We start from the raw sequence: 19,307 nt of genomic DNA, 5'->3' as shown, positions 1-19,307 counted from the left end.
GTGCACAATCTACAACTAATATCCTCTGATCCTAAACGTTATACACCTTAATTATATGAATGGTTGTAAACAAATATCACTAAATTGACTGGATCCATCTGAAGAGTTAAAAGACTTTTTCAACTGATTTTTATAGTTCATTCTTATGTTGTACTGTTATAGCACTGTCCAATGTTAGGGAAGGGTTGATATCCCGCTATTATATTTAACCCAACCGCGTTCTGAATGTATGTACCAAGCCAGAAGCCATTAACTCAGTAGTTGTCGTTTGATTATGTGTTACATATTCGTTTTTTGTTCATTTGTTGTACATAAATAAAGCAGCTAGTTTTCTCGTTTGAATTGTTTTACATTGTCATTTCGGAGTCTTTTAAAGCTGACTATGCAGTATGGGCTTTGTTCATTTTTGAAGGCCGTACGGTGAACTACATGAATAGTTGTTCATTTCTGTTTCATTTGGTCTGTTATGGAGATTTGTCTCATAAGCAATCATACCTCATTTCCTTTTTTATATGTAGGTAGGTAATAACTTATGTAGGTACAGTATGTCTTAATACTTGGCCTTATCTTACCACTAGTTTAAAGGGATTAGGCCTATACTCGTAGTACATATATATACAACGGAATACGACAAAAAGAACAAAAGGAAGTACTACAAATAAAAACAAGTAAATCATGAAACAAGAGTAAATACAACTACACTTACAAAAGTTCATCGAAATAATCCTTATCGATAATAGCCTTCAATTATATCGTAGTGATTTTGTTTAATAATAGCGGTAAATCGTTTGCTCTGTTGACGAGTAAACGGTGACATATAATATTTCCCAAACTCAAAACTATTTCAGTTAATAGTATGCAATTTACTGTCCTCGTGTTCTCTGTATGGATTTTGTTGACGGTATTTATAATACTCTATTATGATTAGTGTATTTTGAGGCTTTATTTTCGTTTATCAATAACGCACAGTCAACGATCAATAAATCAATCAATTGCGTATGGAAAAATACTTTAACTAAAATTGAAAAGAATCAGTAAACAATGCCATTCGTAATTTGTCCCAGCCCGTCTCGTTATCAGCCCAGTCTATTATGGTGACATTTTGTAGAACGTCGTCCAGGTTATGCGGAACGCATGTGGCCGTAGCTCCTTTGACTAAAATGATTATTTTCTGCAGGTAATTTCTGCATTTTTCGAATTTGACTCTTTCGATTTCAAATTGGTTCCACTCGTTGTCTTTGTAAGACTCGGAAAGGATAAATACTGCATGTTTACTACCAGAAATAGCATCTGCTATTGCATCTGCTTTCGCAACTCCAATCAGAAAATCGCGGTCCTCTATGCACACTTTCATGTGCCATGAACACTCTACTTTTGGGAGGAAGTCATCATGCACCCATTGACAAATGTCGTTTGCAAATGACAAGTAAATATCATAATTGAATTTTCTTTCTAATCTATGTTCTACGACTCTCCGAAAGTTACGATATATCCAATAAGTTATTTTCCATCGGAAATTTAAAAGTATTGCAAGTGGAACAGTGAAAATGACGAATGCAACAAGAAGTCCTATTCCAAGGCGCAACCAATTTTTACTCTTGCAGTCCCCAAAATGTTGATGAAATAGTGTGTAGACATCCATTGTGTTACTTTCCGATCCATTTGACAATGTGCAGCTGAAATTTTTATTGATTCGATCAAAAACGACATTTGTGCTGAAAAGCCACCTTATAAAGTCCGAAGTTTCGCATGTACATGCTAGACTGTTCCCTTCGACCGACAAATTAAATGTTCCTTCATATTTTTTACTTTTCTTATCCATCCAGTCTCTAAATGTTTTATTAATTGTTTGAAGGCGGTTGAAGCTTAAATCCAATTTACTTAAGTAAGGTAAATTCATCACAGCTATTGGTATGGCTTGCAGTAAATTGTGTGCTATATTGATAATTGACAAATTTAAGTTCGTTTCAAAGGCATCTTCATCTAGATACCATAAGTTGTTGTAAGATATATCAAGTTTTTCCACGGCCGGAAATAATTTGAATATTCTACCTGTTTTTCCAGTCGTTAGCCCAAGCATAGCATTTTTTAAAATAGCTGTTTGGACATTTTTAAAAACCGGTATGGACGTCTCATGAATAAGTATTGTCGAGTTAAGTCCAGAAATGTCCAAATACTTAACATTAAAAGGAGTCTCGGAATATATTACAGGAAACTGCGTTATCTGCCAGTATGAGAAATCTACATATCTTAGATTATCAGCCTTGGCAACAAATATTTTTAGTGGGTATAAGACATATGATGTTATGTAATGGGAAACACGAAGGAAAGTAAGATTACCCGGAAAATAAATTGTAAATTTATATTCATCAACCATTGAAGATTGTTCTAACATTGAGTTGTTGTAGTTTTTATATTCATTTGTGGCTGCGGAATTTATTTGGCATCCTTCTCTATAAATTTCCTTTGCATATGCAGCATTTTCCAGCACGTCTATGTTGCAGTAATCAATAATATTATAGTTGATTGCATTATACGACCAGTCAAAATATTTCAAATTGATAACTCTTCTCATAATGATTAGCAATTCCGGTGCATGGGGTCCTAGGGCTATTGAAAATCTATTGCCTGAGAGTACAAAATTCTTTAAACATTCTGGAAATTTCAGTGCAAGTAGAGATCTTTGCTCATAACCTACAATTTCACATTCTGCTAAAACTAAAGTTTTTACACAAATATGCATCAAGTAATTAATCATAACACGAGTTATGAAAACAGGTTTAGGAAACTGAGGTCTGATTTGTTTGAATATAATCGAGGTCATTCTTGTATTCTTGAAAGGATATAAGAGTTGTAACGCATCTCCTAATTGTATAGCTACTCTATTCATATTCAATATCATAAGTGATGGGAACGGCTTCAAAAAGTCTGCCTCTACACTCGATATTTTACCGACACAATCGTGAAAGAAGATTGCAGTAATGGTTGATGGTAAATTTACAAAGGTGTCATTAGACATCTGTTTTAAATAGCATCGTGCAAACTTTATTGTTTTTAGTTGCGACAGTTTTGCGAATCCACTTAACTTAAATACAGGTGTTTGCGCAAGATCCATATATAGATTGGTTAAATTTAACACGTGTCCAAAGTAAGGATATATCATTGGCTTTGGTATATCTAACGTTTTATTTATATTGTATCTAATGTCTAAATGTTGCATATGTAATAAAGGTCTAATAACAATGTCAAATATTTTTGTAAATATGTTAAGTTGATTATGCTGCATTGAAAGCCATCGTAAATTTTCCAATCCTTTAAAGACATCACTGTATAAAGTATGAATATTGTTTGAATCTATTGTTAATGTCTTCAAGTTAGAAAAAGAAGAGAAGGTATTGTTTTTTATCATTGAAATTTGATTGTAGCTCAGATCTAGACCTGATATGTGCAGCGGTAAATCTGTCGGAACATCTCTTAATTTTAGTCTGGTGCAGTCTGCAATTATTTGATCAGGGTGTTTTACTATCCGACATTTATGTGCATACACGGTCAAATTGATCACCAATATGATAGAGTAAAGTAATCGTGGCATTTTTAATGTTATCTAGTTCACCAGAGACATTTGTAATATTGCAGATGGGTTTTATTGATGATACGGTATCAAGATAGTTCCTGCAAAAAAAGAAAACGAAAAATATTAAAAATTTACATACGGTTATAGTGAGAGAAACACTACTGATTATTACAGTTTCATTTTTTAATTACTGGTAATCCGTTTAAATTCAATATTCGTTGACTTAACAGCGTTATTCCCCTTTTCATAATATCTCACAATCGTTATTGGTATTCATCGTGTGCGGCGAGACCTTTATATTTAAAGAACAATTAAAATCTTATATGCAATTTTATTGAGGTGCAGGTCAGAAAATAATATTTAAAACATTTCTGACAAAATATAATACAAGATACCGGACATAATAAATTCAAAGAAATGCCCAAGATATATAGTGACAAGCTATTAAAATACCAGACCCGTAACTTATTACAAATAGGAGGAAACGAAAAAGTTGTCAGACAAATAAAATAGTAGAATAATTGTCACCTTAATTATAAGTCTTTTCAAATGTAGAATTTTAATTCTTTGTAAAATCTTGGTAGGTTTTTTTTTTTTAAATAAAGCTACATTCCATAGAAAAGAATTATAGTCATCGTGACTTCATGAATACAAGTATATTTTGTGAATCAATGAGTTTAAACGAAAACTGGTATGGTCTATTGGTCTATTACATACATTTCGTATATTGATTTCTGTGCGCAGGTGGTCTAGTTATCAATTTCATTTGATATTTTCATGAGTGAAAACTTTCCTTGAGGTTTGAGGTGCGAAATATGAAATATTTCTAGGAGAACCGACAACAAAGTGTAAACTCCAGTCGATATCCACGGACATCATATCTTATGACATGTTGAGGTCATTTAATTTTTCAAAAAATAAATTTTTAAGCTTCTTCCCATTATTATCAACAGGGAAAATCCAGTTTGGCACGGCAACAAATTTGAATATAGAATGAAAATCGTGAAATAATAGCAAAATAAACATTTTAAATAACAGGTGTTAATGGATGTGTTTAACGGCCTTGACTGGCTTTACAGCCCTCGAACGGTCGGTTCGGTACCCGAGGGCGTTTTGTGAGCGTTTAAATATTTCAAGCGTGACGTTGGAATGTTGGAACAGAACGGCTGCCATTTTGGTTTTGGGAAGCTCTTTTGGTTATTTGACTATGTTGATAATGTTTACAGCCTTTACAACGGGCCAGATTGGTCAGCTTGGTAGCCCGCTTACATAAATCATGAAACTCGGACGTTGGTATAACGATGACAGGAAGCATAAAAGGACCAATGTCGCGAGACAGTGAAATGACGTTCCATTATCTACCACCTAGGATACAGCCCTCGGATGTCAGTCGGCATAACACTCCCCGTCCATAATGGGTAATGGAGTGAATGCTGACGCGAGTATTTACGTGATAAAGCCTCACGTAGTCTGTACAGCGTTGGATTGGTTTCTGTCATCGAAAGTAGTAAGTCGATGGTTCATCTATCAGTAAACCTTCATCGTAGATAGCGGGTAAGGAGGGCTGACCCAATACCTCCTTTCAGCTGTAATGACTGAGACATGAATGTATGATGGATTGACAATGACAGGTATCTCTTATGGTAAACCATTCTCGTCAAAATTAAGTTGAAGGCATGTTTTGAAAATTCACAATATGTGAATTTTGAAATCATTGTGTGTTATTCACTTGTGTCATTGTTTTTTTTCTTCATTTCATTATTTAAAAAAAAAACCTAAGGATTTTCTTATCCCAGGCATTGGTCACCTAAGCCATATTTAGAACAACATTTTGGAATTTTGGATCCTCAATGCTCTTGAACTTTGTACTTGTTTGGTTTTATAAATGTTTTGATATGAGCATCACTGATGAGTCTTATGCAGACGTAACATGTGTCTAGCGTACAAAATTATAATCCTTGTACCTTTGATAATTATTTTATTAATAATCTCGGTGTGTATTATTGAAATGTCAAAGCGTTATTTTGGTTTCTCACTATGCATAATGATGGTGTTTTTAAATAAAGGCAACAGTAGTATACCGCTGTTCCAAATTCATTTATCGATAGAGAAAAAACAAATCTGGGTTACAATAGAGGCGACTATAACCAAGGATTATTCATACTCATAAGTCGAAAAGAATTGGCAATATCATGGGAATACTAAGCGACTAAAGCGAAGAGTGTTAACAATCTTTTATAATCATAGTGTGTAAATTTTCCGAATAAACATCTGAAACATACTTTTTACGAAAACGTCTTGACATAATTTCACCACAATTAGAGAGGTTTTTTTTTCTTTGAAGTTAACTTATGTCATATAAACACTAAGTGTTTCCCATAAATCTTTAAGAATATTTTTTTCTTATTTAATTCAAGTTGATTTGTCTAAATATACACTGTACTAACTGACTTTTTGTGCAGATATTTTTGTCTCTGAAATTTACACATGTTACCGAAGTACTCAAGATAAAAAAAAAATGTGCGATTAGATACCTCTATAAATCTTTCAGAATGCTATGAGGGTATTGGTGTTTTTTAATTACAACTGGCAAATTTATTTTGATGTCCGTTAATTCATGAAATTTCCACAAACCTTCAAAATTAGCATTCATTTCATTATGCAGATCGAAGTGAAAATATGTGTTAAATAATCTCCATCTATGTAACGCCAAATGTGATGTTTTTTAAATGAAGGACGACATAGAACAGTATGAACATGTTGGTATTGAGCTGTGGCATCAATTTGTGGTCCGCTAAATAATAGTTATCAAAGGTATTAGGAATATAATTTAGTACGCCAGACGCGCGATTCGTCTACATAAGACTCATCAGTTACGCTCATATCAAAATATTTATAAAGCCAATCAAATACAAATTTGGAGAGCATTGAGGGTCCAAAATTCCCCCAAAAGTTGTGCCAAATACGGCTAAGGTAATCTTTGCCTGGGATAAGAAAATCCCTTGTTTTTCGAAAAATGAAAAGTTTTGAAAACAGGAAATTTATAAAAAAATACCCCATTATTGATATTTATGTCAACACCGAGGAGTTGATCTCTTGGTTGGTTAAACCATCGGGGATGAAACGTCCACAAGCAGTTGCATCGACCCATAGGTGTAAAGAGTTTTCAAAAGAAATTAATAAAAATGACCATGTGATTGAAATTTTTCACCTTCTATTCAGTCTATTTGGAAAATACGTTGTTTAACTGGTCCATCATAAGAATAACATAAAGTTCATGTTGATGATATGAACACCAACGCTCTGATCTTTAACCTATATAGGACTGTTAGTTAAATAGTTTGTTGTAAACATCCTCAAACAATCATTCTATATCTGGAATCCGTAGCAAGTACAACTCCGCTCCAGAAGACATAATGTTTGATATTATGTGTAGTATAGCAACCAGAAGACCATTCATATTATTAAAATGATACGACGACTAGTTTCAAAACCAATATGCTTACACTTATAAACACATTAATAAAGGGTTTAATTTCATATGTATAGTGAGCTCGAGATAAAATAGATACAAAATAAATACAAAAATAGAAAATAGAAAATAGATACAAATATATCAAAATACAATAATAAATAAGTCTTCATGATTATTTTGTAAATACAAATATTTTTTGTTTCGACATACCTGTGAATAGATCAAACGAAAAATGATGATTTTTTTTCAAACCAGGAAGATATTTTTCTTTAACTAAAAAGAGCCAACGGAAGGAATTTAACAAGTTTTCGGAAACGATACTTAAATAATGTCTTAATGATTCAAAGTATTACTTAATAAATATCTTCATATATATTTTCTTTTTCTTGAATATGATATATTTTAATGAATTAAAACTAAAGTCTTATATAATGATCGTTACCAAAAACAACCTGCAGGATTTCTTTAATTAACAAAAGTGAATCATCTATTAAAATGCTGAACAAGGGAACAATATTTTTAATAGAAGTCCAATCAATATATGCAAGGAAGGGTTTAGATCTTACAAACATGTTTAACCCCGCCGCATTTATGCGCCTATCCTAAGTTATTTTATTTTTTTTTGTTTTTTTTTGTTTCTTGTGTTCAATTTGAAGTTTAGTGTGGCGTCATTATCACTGAAGTAGTATATATATTTGTTTAGGGGCCAGCTGAAGTGCGCCTCTGGGTGCGGGAATTTCTCGCTGCATTGAAGACCTGTTGGTGACCTTCTGCTGTTGTCTGCTCTATCTTGTTGTCTCTTTGATACATTCCCCATTTCCAATTTCAATTTAATTTTAAATGAAAACAAAACATATAGAAGGAAATGAAAACATTCTGCGATACGATCAGTGCTAAAACCAATTTTATTGATATAAATATTTGTATTAATACTATACTAACGTCGTAATTTTTAAATCTGCGCCAATAATTTCAAAGTTTGTTTGTAGATTATATGCAAATTAAAACAGCCTCGTAATCACGTTTATAAATGGAGAGAGAAAGGTGTCAAGCATAACCTCAAGTAAATTACAGTCCAATAGCTTTCAGTAACAAAACCATGAATTATCAACTTCGAGCAATTTTGGTACGTATTATTTAATATACAAGTGCTGTTGTTAAGTTGATAAATTTGGAATTAGGAAAATAATGTTTTTTTTTATCTGAAGTGCTTACTTGTATACGGAAAATCTCTTTTATTCATTTTTAGCTCACCTGGCCCGAAGGGCCAAGTGAGCTTTTCCCATCACTTTGCGTCCGGCGTCCGTCGTCCGTCGTCCGTCGTCGTTGTTAACTTTTACAAAAATCTTCTCCTCTGAAACTACTGGGCCAAATTGAACCAAACTTAGCCACAATCATCATTGGGGTATCTAGTTTAAAAAATGTGTGGCGTGACCCGGTCAACCAATCAAGATGGCCGCCACAGCTAAAAATAGAACATAGGGGTAAAATGCAGTTTTTGGCTTATAACTCAAAAACCAAAGCATTTAGAGGAAATCTGACATGGGGTAAAATGTTTATCAGGTCAAGATCTATCTGCCCTGAAATTTTCAGATGAATCGGTCAACCCGTTGTTGGTTGTTGGGTTGCTGCCCCTGAATTGGTAATTTTGTGGAAATTTTGCAGTTTTTGGTTATTATCTTGAATATTATTATAGATAGAGATAAACTGTAAACAGCAATAATGTTTAGTAAAGTAGGATTTACAAATAAGTCAACATGACCGAAATGGTCAGTTGACCCATTTAGGAGTTATTGCCCTTTATAGTCAATTTTTAACCATTTTTCGTAAATCTTAGTTATCTTTTACAAAAATCTTCTCCTCTGAAACTACTGGGCCAAATTGAACCAAACTTGGCCACAATCATTATTGGGGTATCTAGTTCAAAAAATGTGTGGCGTGACCCGGTCAACCAACCAAGATGGCCGCCACGGCTAAAAATAGAACATAGGGGTAAACTGCAGTTTTTGGCTTATAACTCAAAAACCAAATCATTTAGAGGAAATCTGACATGGTGTAAAAATGTTTATCAGGTCAAGATCTAACTGCCCTGAAATTTTCAGATGAATCGGTCAACCCGTTGTTGGGTTGCTGCCCCTGAATTGGTAATTTTGTGGAAATTTTGCAGTTTTTGGTTATTATCTTGAATACTATTATAGATAGAGATAAACTGTAAACAGCAATAATGTTTAGTAAAGTAGGATTTACAAATAAGTCAACATGACCGAAATGGTCAGTTGACCCGTTTAGGAGTTATTGCCCTTTATAGTCAATTTTTAACCATTTTTCGTAAATCTTAGTTATCTTTTACAAAAATCTTCTCCTCTGAAACTACTGGGCCAAATTAATCCAGACTTGGCAATCATCATCTTTGGGGTATCTTGTTTTAAAAATGTGTCCAGTGACCCGACTATCAAATCAAGATGGCCGCCACAGCTAAAAATAGAACATAGGGGTAAAATGCAGTTTTTGGCTTATAACTCAAAAACCAAAGCATTTAGAGCAAATCCAACACGGGGTAAAATTATTAATCAGATCAAGATCTATCTGCCCTATAATTTTCAGATGAATCTGACAACCCATTGTTGGGTTGCTGCCCCTGAATCGGTAATTTTAAGGAAATTTTGCTGTTTTTGGTTATTATCTTAAATTTTATTATAGATAGAGATAAACTGTAAACAGCAATTATGTTCAGCAAAGTAAGATTTACAAATAAGTCAACATGACCGAAATTGTCAATTGACCCCCTAAGGAGTTATTGTCCTTTATAGTCAATTTTTAACAATTTTCATAAAATTTGTAAATTTTTATTAACATTTTCCACTGAAACTACTGGGCCAAGTTCATTATAGATAGAGATAAATGTAAGCAGAAAGACTAGTAAAGTAAGATTTACAAACACATCACCATCACCAAAACACAATTTTGTCATGAATCCATCTGCTTCCTTTGTTCAATATTCACATAGACCAAGGTGAGCGACACAGGCTCTTTGGAGCCTCTAGTTTTACAATTTTAACTAATTTTCATTAATAATAACCTGTTTCATAAATCTGGCATTGTCAAGGGGAACAACTCTATTGAGTATTAATAAAGAGTCTCGATTAACGCTGAAAACGCGAACGAAAAATACCCCTAGTAGAGGTTTCCCGCTTTGCAACCGTACCAACCGTAGAACGAGTTGGGAGCCGTCATTTAATTTTTGGAAATTATTGATGTAACACTTAATATTAACGAATATTTTAGGAATCATATGCATAACTATTTTGAGAAATTTTAGCTGTAATTTGGCACTAATTTCATGTGGTTACTTCTTGTATTCATAAGAAACAATATTGTGTGTACTCGATTATGCTTTCAAGCAACCGTTGCAAGTAACCGTTGGTACGAAAGAATTATAGTTAAGAGTTCTTTCCCCGTGAAACTACATAGACACAAAGAATTACAAAACAAATTTAAAAGCTATATAAATTTTGTTCGTTTCAATTTTATATCATTATGAAATGTTAAAGTTTTGTATTTTTGTGGTAAGTTTTTAGAAAACATGAACAAATAAAATGTATTTTAACAAAATAAATTGACCTCAATAACAAAATAATAATGAAAAAATAAATTTAAACCCAAATCCTTCATCATCCCGTCCATTAAGATAAAAAAAAAGTCAGACCCAAGGTCGTCGGAGATAAAGTTGAAGAAAAGTCAAGGTCGTCCGAAATAAAGATAAAGAAAAGTTAAGGTCGTCCGAAATAAAGATAAAGAAAAGTCAAGGTCGTGAATCTTCCTATAGTTGTACTGAGTTTGTTCTAGATAAAAATTAAACAATGAAGGACAATTTCTGCTCCATTCTTGTCAATTAGCTTTTGAGTCAACTTCAGTTCTATATCGATAAAAGATGTTGTATGAGTAACAATGAGACAAGTCTTCATCCAAGTCACAATATGTAAAAAGTAAAACATTGTAGGTCTGCTTTTTATCTTGAAATCAATAATAGACAGAGAAATCTTCAAAAGCAAATATGATCAGCAATCCTAAATCATCAGTCGACTTATAATGTAGTTATTACCCTAGATTGATAGAAACTTTGAATAGCAAATTGATAAAAAATACAGGATCTGCTAAAAGTTGTTTACATATGAAAGTTATTGTCCATAAATGGCAATGTTTAAACTTTTTTTAAGTGTACAGCAAAATATGAATGATATAGAGAAATTAAAATAGAAAAATGATCAACAAAAAAGAGAATTTAGTCATGAATGATATTGTAATCGTTAGAGCCTCTAGTTAATTTTTAATTCGATAACCTGATATAGATATAATGTGACTTTGAACAATTATGCATAGAGCTATAACTTACAATGTATATCGTATTCACTTGGCATCCTTCCTTTTTGGAAAATTATCTATATCCTCGGGCTAGAATCCTTTCTTTAAATAAAACTCCTTAGATCACTATGCTATATAAATTTTAGAAACATGTACTATTTAAAACACAACTGTTCGTCTATCTTTTTCGCAATAAGCCGAGAGAAAAAATTATGAAAAACTGGAATTCAACTATTTCAAGTTATATCGTAACCAATGATACTAGTACAAATAAATCTGAACAAATTACCAAGAAACATTTACCAACCGATGAAAATGATCCTTAATTTGGAGCCATAAATCAGTGGTAAATGCTTCAAAAGACATCATATAGCAACGTAGTATTTTCCGTAGAACATTACGAAGCGTTAGAAAGACATATTCATATTGAATTAGTGCAAATATAGCGTCAAATTATTGCCGTTATCAGTGAACAAAATACGCTGTGTTGTAAGACGTTTTTTCTAGCATTGTTGTACGACAAAAGGATTAATGTATGGATGTTGGTTACCATTATCCCTCGTATTATACTACTCGCAGGCACGTGCAATACACAAATTTACTGTCGACAATATTTACAAATATAAATGTAATAACAATATCTAGTGACAAAATGAAAATGAACGAACAAGATGACATAACATCGTGAAGATAAATATTTCGACTCAACCACACAGCATTTATATTGATAGCTATAGTTCCCCGCTATAAAGTTGTATTAAAAATATATTTAAGTAACTGTTCCCAGTTTTATAGTTATACTATTTTTCGAAAACTTGAACCTATACATATATATAATTATTTGGATATAGGAAGATGTGGTGTGAGTGCCAATGAGACAACTCTCCATCCAAATAACAATTTAAAAATTAAACCATTATAGGTTAAAGTACGGCCTTCAACACGGAGCCTTGGCTCACACCGAACAACAAGCTATAAAGGGCCCCAAAATTACTAGTGTAAAACCATTCAAACGGGAAAACCAACGGTCTAATCTATATAAACAAAACGAGAAACGAGAAACACGTATATATTACATAAACAAACGACAACTACTGTACATCAGATTCCTGACTTAGGACAGGTGCAAACATTTGCAGCGGGATTAAACGTAAATTTGTATACTTTCCGCAATATAGTTGGATTATGTAACAATACATCAAACGAAGGCTTGAAAATAAACTCAAATGGAGACTCTAAGGGCCAACGAATGGATAATACATAACAAGGCATTTTAAATTCATATAAATGCTTTCCATATTTATTTTATTACACCTTGTTAAAAATCTTTAACCCCATGTGATATATTTAATTTTTTTTACCTTAATCGTTGTGTATAACTATACAATTGATAATACTGATCAATGCTAAAATTTTAATCAATATACAGTATATAAAGTTTTGGAGTACTCACTTAGATCATTTATGTAATAGGGGATTTCTTTACAACTAATATCAAGGATAGACTTTGTACTAGTACATTCTGGTTGGCCTGACATATAATATATAGAACTTTTTACGTATGCTTTATACTTAATATACCCTAACACGATAGACTAAATATCATAGAAGAAAGACAAGTCTGGTTGTAAAGCTATGAATAGGCGAAGATACATGTCCAACAATTGTTTTAGCTGCGTGTTTTTTTTATAAGGTATCGTCAGTAGTGGTATTTAGTCAACTTCGTATTCCTTAATTAAAAGGAATCAGTGAACAGTGCCATTCGCAGTTTGTCCCAACCTGTCTCGTTGTCCTCCCAGTCTATTATGGTGACATTTTGTAGAATGTCGTCTAGTTCATGTGGAACGCATGATGCTGTAGCGTCTTTTACCAGGATGATTATCTTCTGCAAATAATTTCTGCATTTTTCGAATTTGACTCTTTCGATTACAAATTTGTTCCACTCGTTATCTTTGTACGACTCAGAAAGGATAAAAATTGCATGTTTGCTGCTAGCTATAGCAGATGCTATTTCATCTGCTTTGGTAAGTCCAATTTGGAAATCGCGGTCCTCTATGCATACTTTCATGCTCCATGAATTCTCAATTCTCTGGAGAAAATCGACCTGAATCCACTGTAGCATGTCATCTGCATATGACAAGTAAATGTCATAATTAAATTTTCTCTCTAAATTATGTTCTACGACTCTCTTAAAATTCCGATATATCCAAAAAGTTATTTTCCATCTAAAATTAAAAATAACTGCAAATGGAATAGTGAAAATGACAAATGCGACAAGAAGTCCTATTCCTACGAGCAACCAATTTTTGATATTGCAGTCGCTAAAATGGTCATGGAATCGTTTGTAAACATCAATTGTGTTACTTTCTGATCCATTTGTCAATGTACAGCTGAAGTTTTTATTGACCCTATCAAAAACGACATTTGTGTTGAAAAGCCACCTTATAAAATTAGAAGTTTTGCATGTGCATTTCAGACTGTTCCCTTCTATGAAGAACTTAAATGTCCCTTTATAGATTTGAGTTTTCTTATCCATCCAGTCTCGAAATGTTTTATTGATAGTTTGAATGCGGTTGAAACTTAAATCCAATTTACTTAAAAGAGGCAAATCTAACACGGCTATAGGTATAGCTGGGAGGAAATTGTGTGCTATATTGACATTTGACAAGTTTACGTTTGTTTCAAAGGCATCTTCATCTAAATACCATAAGTTATTGTATGATATATCAAGTTTTTCCACGGCCGGAAATAGTTTAAAAACTTTATTATTCTTTCCAATTGTTAGACTAAGCTTTGCATTTTTCAAAATAGCTGTTTGTACATTTTGAAAAAACGGAACTGACGTCTCGTGAATAAAAATTGTTGAGTTAAGTCCAGAAATGTCCAAATATTTCACATTAAAAGGAGTATCGGAATAAATTTCTGGAAACTGCGTAATCTGCCAGTATGAGAAATCTACGTATTTGAGATTTTTGACATTAGCTACAAATAACTTTTGTCCCGCATGTGTATATGATGACATATAATGGGAAACACGAATAAAGGTAAGATTAGCAGGTAGAAAAATCGTAACGTTCAATTCATTAATCATTTTAGTTTTTTCTAGCTTTAAATTGTAACCTTTATATTCATTCAAAGATGTAGACTTAATTTGGCATCCTTCTGTATATACTTCCTTTCTATACGAAGGATTTTCCAGCACGTCTAGGTTGCAGTATTCAATATAGTTGAAGTTAATTGCATTATACGACAAGTCAAAAAATTTCAAATTGATTGTTTTCTTTGCAAATTGCATGAGTTCCGTCCAATGGGGTCTTAATGCTACTGAAAATCGATTGCCTGAGAGAATAATATTTTCTAGACATTCGGGAAATTCAATTGCAAGTAGAAGGCTTTTCTCATATCCTACAATTTCACTTTCTGCTAAAACCAAGGTTTTTACGCAAATATGGCGCAAATAAGTAAACATGTCACGAGATATAAAAACAGGTTTAAGATCTAGAGGTGTTATTTCTTTGAATATGATGGATGTCATTCTTTGATGCGTAAAAGGATATAGAAGTTTCAAAGCATCTTCTAATTGTACAGCTACTCCTTCCATATTTAAAATCTTAAGATGTGGAAACGGCTTTAAAAAATCTGCTTCTACAATCGATATACTAACGAAACACTCCCGAAAGTAGATTGCAGTAATGGTTGATGGTAAACCCGCTAAGGTGCCATTAGACATCTGTTTTAAATAGCATCGTGCAAATTTCATGGTGTGAAGTTCCAACATTTTTTCGAATCCACTTAACTTGAATACAGGATTTTGTGCAATATCCATACATAAATTGGTTAAATGAGACAGATTTCCGAAGTAAGGATAAACTATTGGTTTTAATGTATCCAACCTTGTATTTGTATTATATCTAATATCCAAGTGTTGTAGATGTAATAACGGTTTAAACACAATGTCAAATGTTTTAGAAAATATGTTAAGTCGATTGTGGTTCATTGAAAGCCATCGTAACTTTTTCAAACCATTAAAGACATCAGCATATATAGTATGAATATTGTTAAAATCCATTGTTAATGTTGTCAAATAAGAAAAAGATGAGAAGACATTGTTTTTTAGGATCGAAATTTGATTGTAGCTCAGATCAAGAACTGATATGTTCAGCTGTAAACCTGTCGGGACACCTTTTAATTTCATTCTGGTGCAATCTGCAGTTATTTGATCAGCGTGTCGTGTTATTAGACATTTATGTGCAAATGTCGTCAACGTTGCCATCACGAGGATTATATAAACTGATCCCTTCATAATAAATGATGTTTAACTCATCAGTTACTTCTGATTTTATTACAAGATGACTCCTGAAACATACAAAATGTAAATATATCATGAAAAAAAAAAAAGTTTTACAAATGGTTATAGTCGAAGGACAAAGAAATAATGCATATTCCAATTTAATTTTTTAATAATCCTACAAATCCATTCTGAACTGTTTGCCTATATATGTCTATGTTTACATATATATCTATTTATCTTCTGTGTTTGAAACAGGTGGCTGTTGCTTCTTTCCATAATAGATATTGCTGCGGTTTAATTTTAATGAAAAGTATTGATAATTTCTTCGATTTTGCTATAAAATTGCAGATTCTTGATGTGATTTAAATGCATTCTTACCTGTAATATCAAAAAGAGTATAAAACCTGCTGAACAGGGATGGTCACATATATTATTGAAATTAAAAAAAAAATTACATGTATATGTTAAAGTTTAAACTATTTTTCGAAATTCAATGAAGTATCACTAGTTGTACTAAAACCAATTCCAATCTGTTTTAAAGGAAGGTATATGAAAGAGAAAACATATAACAGTTATACGTATAACTATTTTAAACTAGTGATCAAAATGAAATCTGAAAAATTATTGTAATACTGGCAAATACTTAGATTTTTATTGAAGATGTGAGGGATTGTATGTACAGAATATTTTATTTCCCAAGCAAAATCCCCCCCCCCCCCAAAAAAAAACAAAAAAAAACAACCCAATATCGTTAAATGCCCCCTTTTCCTCATTGAAGTTAAAGTATGAAGAAATGTGTGTAGTACATGAAAATTTCTCATCAAAATGTTGGATCATATTAAAAAATATGGCCATCTTTATAGAGTTTGCATTTATTTTGTGCGGTCCTCATAATCCCTTTACATAGATAGGTACCTTTTTCATATAGGTCAAACATCAGTGCAATTACATGCTATCGATATCAATATTTGTCCAAAGAGATCAACATTTAATTGAATTACATTCATACTAAAATTATTCCGCCGCTAACGGAAATTTTAATTGAGATATTACATTTCCACCTGCTTCAGAACTTCCTTGTTTAACGTCCCACTTGTTATTTTAACAAATAATTTTATACACACCCTTGCGATTGAAACCTTGAATCTTTTATGAAAAATGGATATTAAGATGTCTCGTGATGTTTTAATATCCATTTAAAAGTATTTCCTGAATGCCTATTTAGAAACATACAAAGAGACAATATTGTAAATGCAAGTTATTGCCCCATGCTGACAGAGACGTCAACATTCAAATGCTTACGTAACTTGCAAAATTCTATGACTGGTAACTTTTAAGCAATGCTTGATGAACAGAGTAGTACTTATAGATTGATTTTATTACTAAGACAATTATAATAACATTTGTGTAGAGCAATACTATTTGAAAAAATGTTGCGATGCAGCAACATTAAATAGTTTTCTTTGAACTTACAATGTCCAACTATTATAGTTCTGATAAAAAAACTCGTAGAATGTAGAAAATACGGAGATAGACCATTGCATCTGGAAATATATTGCTATATCAATTATTGTCGAAAGATGATATAAAACATTGTAAAACTCGCCTAATGATTGTCGTATGTTAATAGGTGCAGTCAATTAGTACAAATCGATTTCCTATTAATAGGAGTCAATATCCGCATAATATCCATATATAAGTAAATAGAAAAAGCAGAAACAATATTAGACATTTATCATAGCAGTATTTGAAGTCCAAAACACTTGTTGATACAATAAGTTGTTAGATTCAACATATAATTAAATTCATCAGCTGAAGCCTGGTAACAATAATATCTAAATTGCAAGTTAATCAAACACTTACAAATTTAAGACTGTTTTCAGATAAATCCGTTAGATTAATTAAATGATGTTTAATTGTTGTAATGGAATATTTGTGAAGAATGTAAATCTCTTTACTTGAATCGTTTTTAGATTGTACAGAAATACGGAAAATATTGATAAACAAGTTTTCAATATGTTTATATTCAAATTGCTCTGCTCCACAGAGTTCTTATTGAAATTTAATCAAATACAATAAATGTACCGTGTCGATGGAATATTTGAAATGTTATTTTGTAAACTACTTTAACTGTTACGCTTCTCATGCTATATATGTGAGATGGAGACACGCATTATTAATCTGTAAAACTCTAAAAAGAAAATAAAAAAACCACTACTACAAACTACTGTTAGAAAAAACTATTTTCAAATAATTTCATTGCAAGTTTTAATTACATTATCTTCAAAAAGATTAAAGAATCGTTTACAGTATAGTTTGAACATTATGTTCGAATAGGCTGTTAAAAATGACTCTACGCCAAAGACATATGTGTGTACCTTATAAATAAATATCAACAGTGAACAGAATACTCATGTCGATATATAAAATGACCCATTTCACTATTATCTTATTAAATTCGTCAATAATCCTTGATATGAGGCTTTCCTTCAATATGTTATACCAGAGACATATACAAACAAAAGATTCAAAATTCAACGAACTATAGTATACTATCGCGACCACTAGTGAGTCCTCACAACATAGCCTGTGGTAATAACACGTAACAATGACCTTTTATGAGTTATGGAAGTCTTGTATGAAAAGAAAATGGGTGTTTTGGGGGAAAATATTGTGGAAAAAAGTACCAAGTTCGAACATCTAACAAAAATTTCTAAACCTAACCTTACTACATCCTAAAGTTATATACGGATGTCACTTTTAACATGTTTTTGATCCTCACTTGTTTAGATTTTAAACATGTAATACTTATTGTCTTAAGATCCGAAACGTGGTATGTCTATTGAGTTTGAATCCTAAACGTGTGATGTCTATTTTGCTAGGTAATTTTACACCCGATTCATCTATCTTGAACAGGTGGTGCAGTTTATGAATACTATTTGAAATCAAATATTTATCAAAGGTACTAGGCTTATAATCTAAAACGCTAGACGCGCGTTTCGTCTACACAAGACTCATCAGTGACGCTCATATCAAATATTTACAAAGTTGAAGAGCATTGAGGATACAAAATTCCAGAAAGTTGTGCCAAATACTGCAAGTGTAATCTATGCCTGTGATAAGAAAATCCTTATTTTTTTTTTCGAAAATTCAAAGTTTTGTAAACTGGAAAATTATAAATGACCATATTATTGAAATTCATGTCTACACTTAAGCGATTAAGTAAATGTATTTAAAAAGTATTATTTGTTAGTGCTTCTAATTTTATAGGTAAACCATCCAATATAAGTTGGTTTCTTTTTATATTAACAATACTTTTTATAGAATTTTTCGATTTTGAAATGCTGCTCAGTCTTTTGGTATAGATTTCTTTACTAAATTAATTTAAGCCATCCAGTTTGATTTATATTTTAGTTTATTTTAATAAAATGAGGTCTTGAAAAATACAACCTTTTTCATCTATGATATCATTTACATAAATAAGATCGTTTTAAATCCAATATTTTAAAAATGAAGCTTTATTTTCAAATTTAATAAATTTATTGTTCCATAATATTTGTTTTCTTATACCTGTTAATGTTTCTGTTTTTTTGTTGTTAGACCTC

At 32.0% G+C, this 19,307-nt stretch overlaps 2 protein-coding genes across 2 annotated transcripts; both read right to left on the bottom strand.

The window, feature by feature from the left end:
* Nucleotides 1-718: 718 nt before the first annotated feature.
* On the bottom strand, nucleotides 719-3,592 carry LOC134688469 (toll-like receptor 2). The gene has a single exon (XM_063549204.1). It carries the CDS (start codon nucleotides 3,590-3,592, stop codon nucleotides 1,016-1,018), a length of 2,577 nt encoding a protein of 858 aa, XP_063405274.1. The 3' UTR covers nucleotides 719-1,015.
* Nucleotides 3,593-13,122: 9,530 nt separating this feature from the next.
* On the bottom strand, nucleotides 13,123-17,682 carry LOC134686600 (toll-like receptor 3). The gene is made up of 2 exons (XM_063546272.1): nucleotides 17,566-17,682; nucleotides 13,123-15,764 (listed from the first exon to the last, which is right to left on the bottom strand). The coding sequence occupies exon 2, from the start codon at nucleotides 15,712-15,714 to the stop codon at nucleotides 13,147-13,149; it is 2,568 nt and encodes an 855-aa protein (XP_063402342.1). The 5' UTR covers nucleotides 15,715-15,764; nucleotides 17,566-17,682; the 3' UTR covers nucleotides 13,123-13,146.
* Between the last annotated feature and the right edge of the window lie 1,625 nt (nucleotides 17,683-19,307).

The sequence above is a fragment of the Mytilus trossulus genome, chromosome 10 (genome assembly GCF_036588685.1).
Source record: "Mytilus trossulus isolate FHL-02 chromosome 10, PNRI_Mtr1.1.1.hap1, whole genome shotgun sequence".
Classification (NCBI taxonomy): domain Eukaryota; kingdom Metazoa; phylum Mollusca; class Bivalvia; order Mytilida; family Mytilidae; genus Mytilus; species Mytilus trossulus.
The sequence above is the reverse complement of the archived record's forward strand: the minus strand, read 5'-3'. Positions and strand labels throughout refer to the sequence as shown.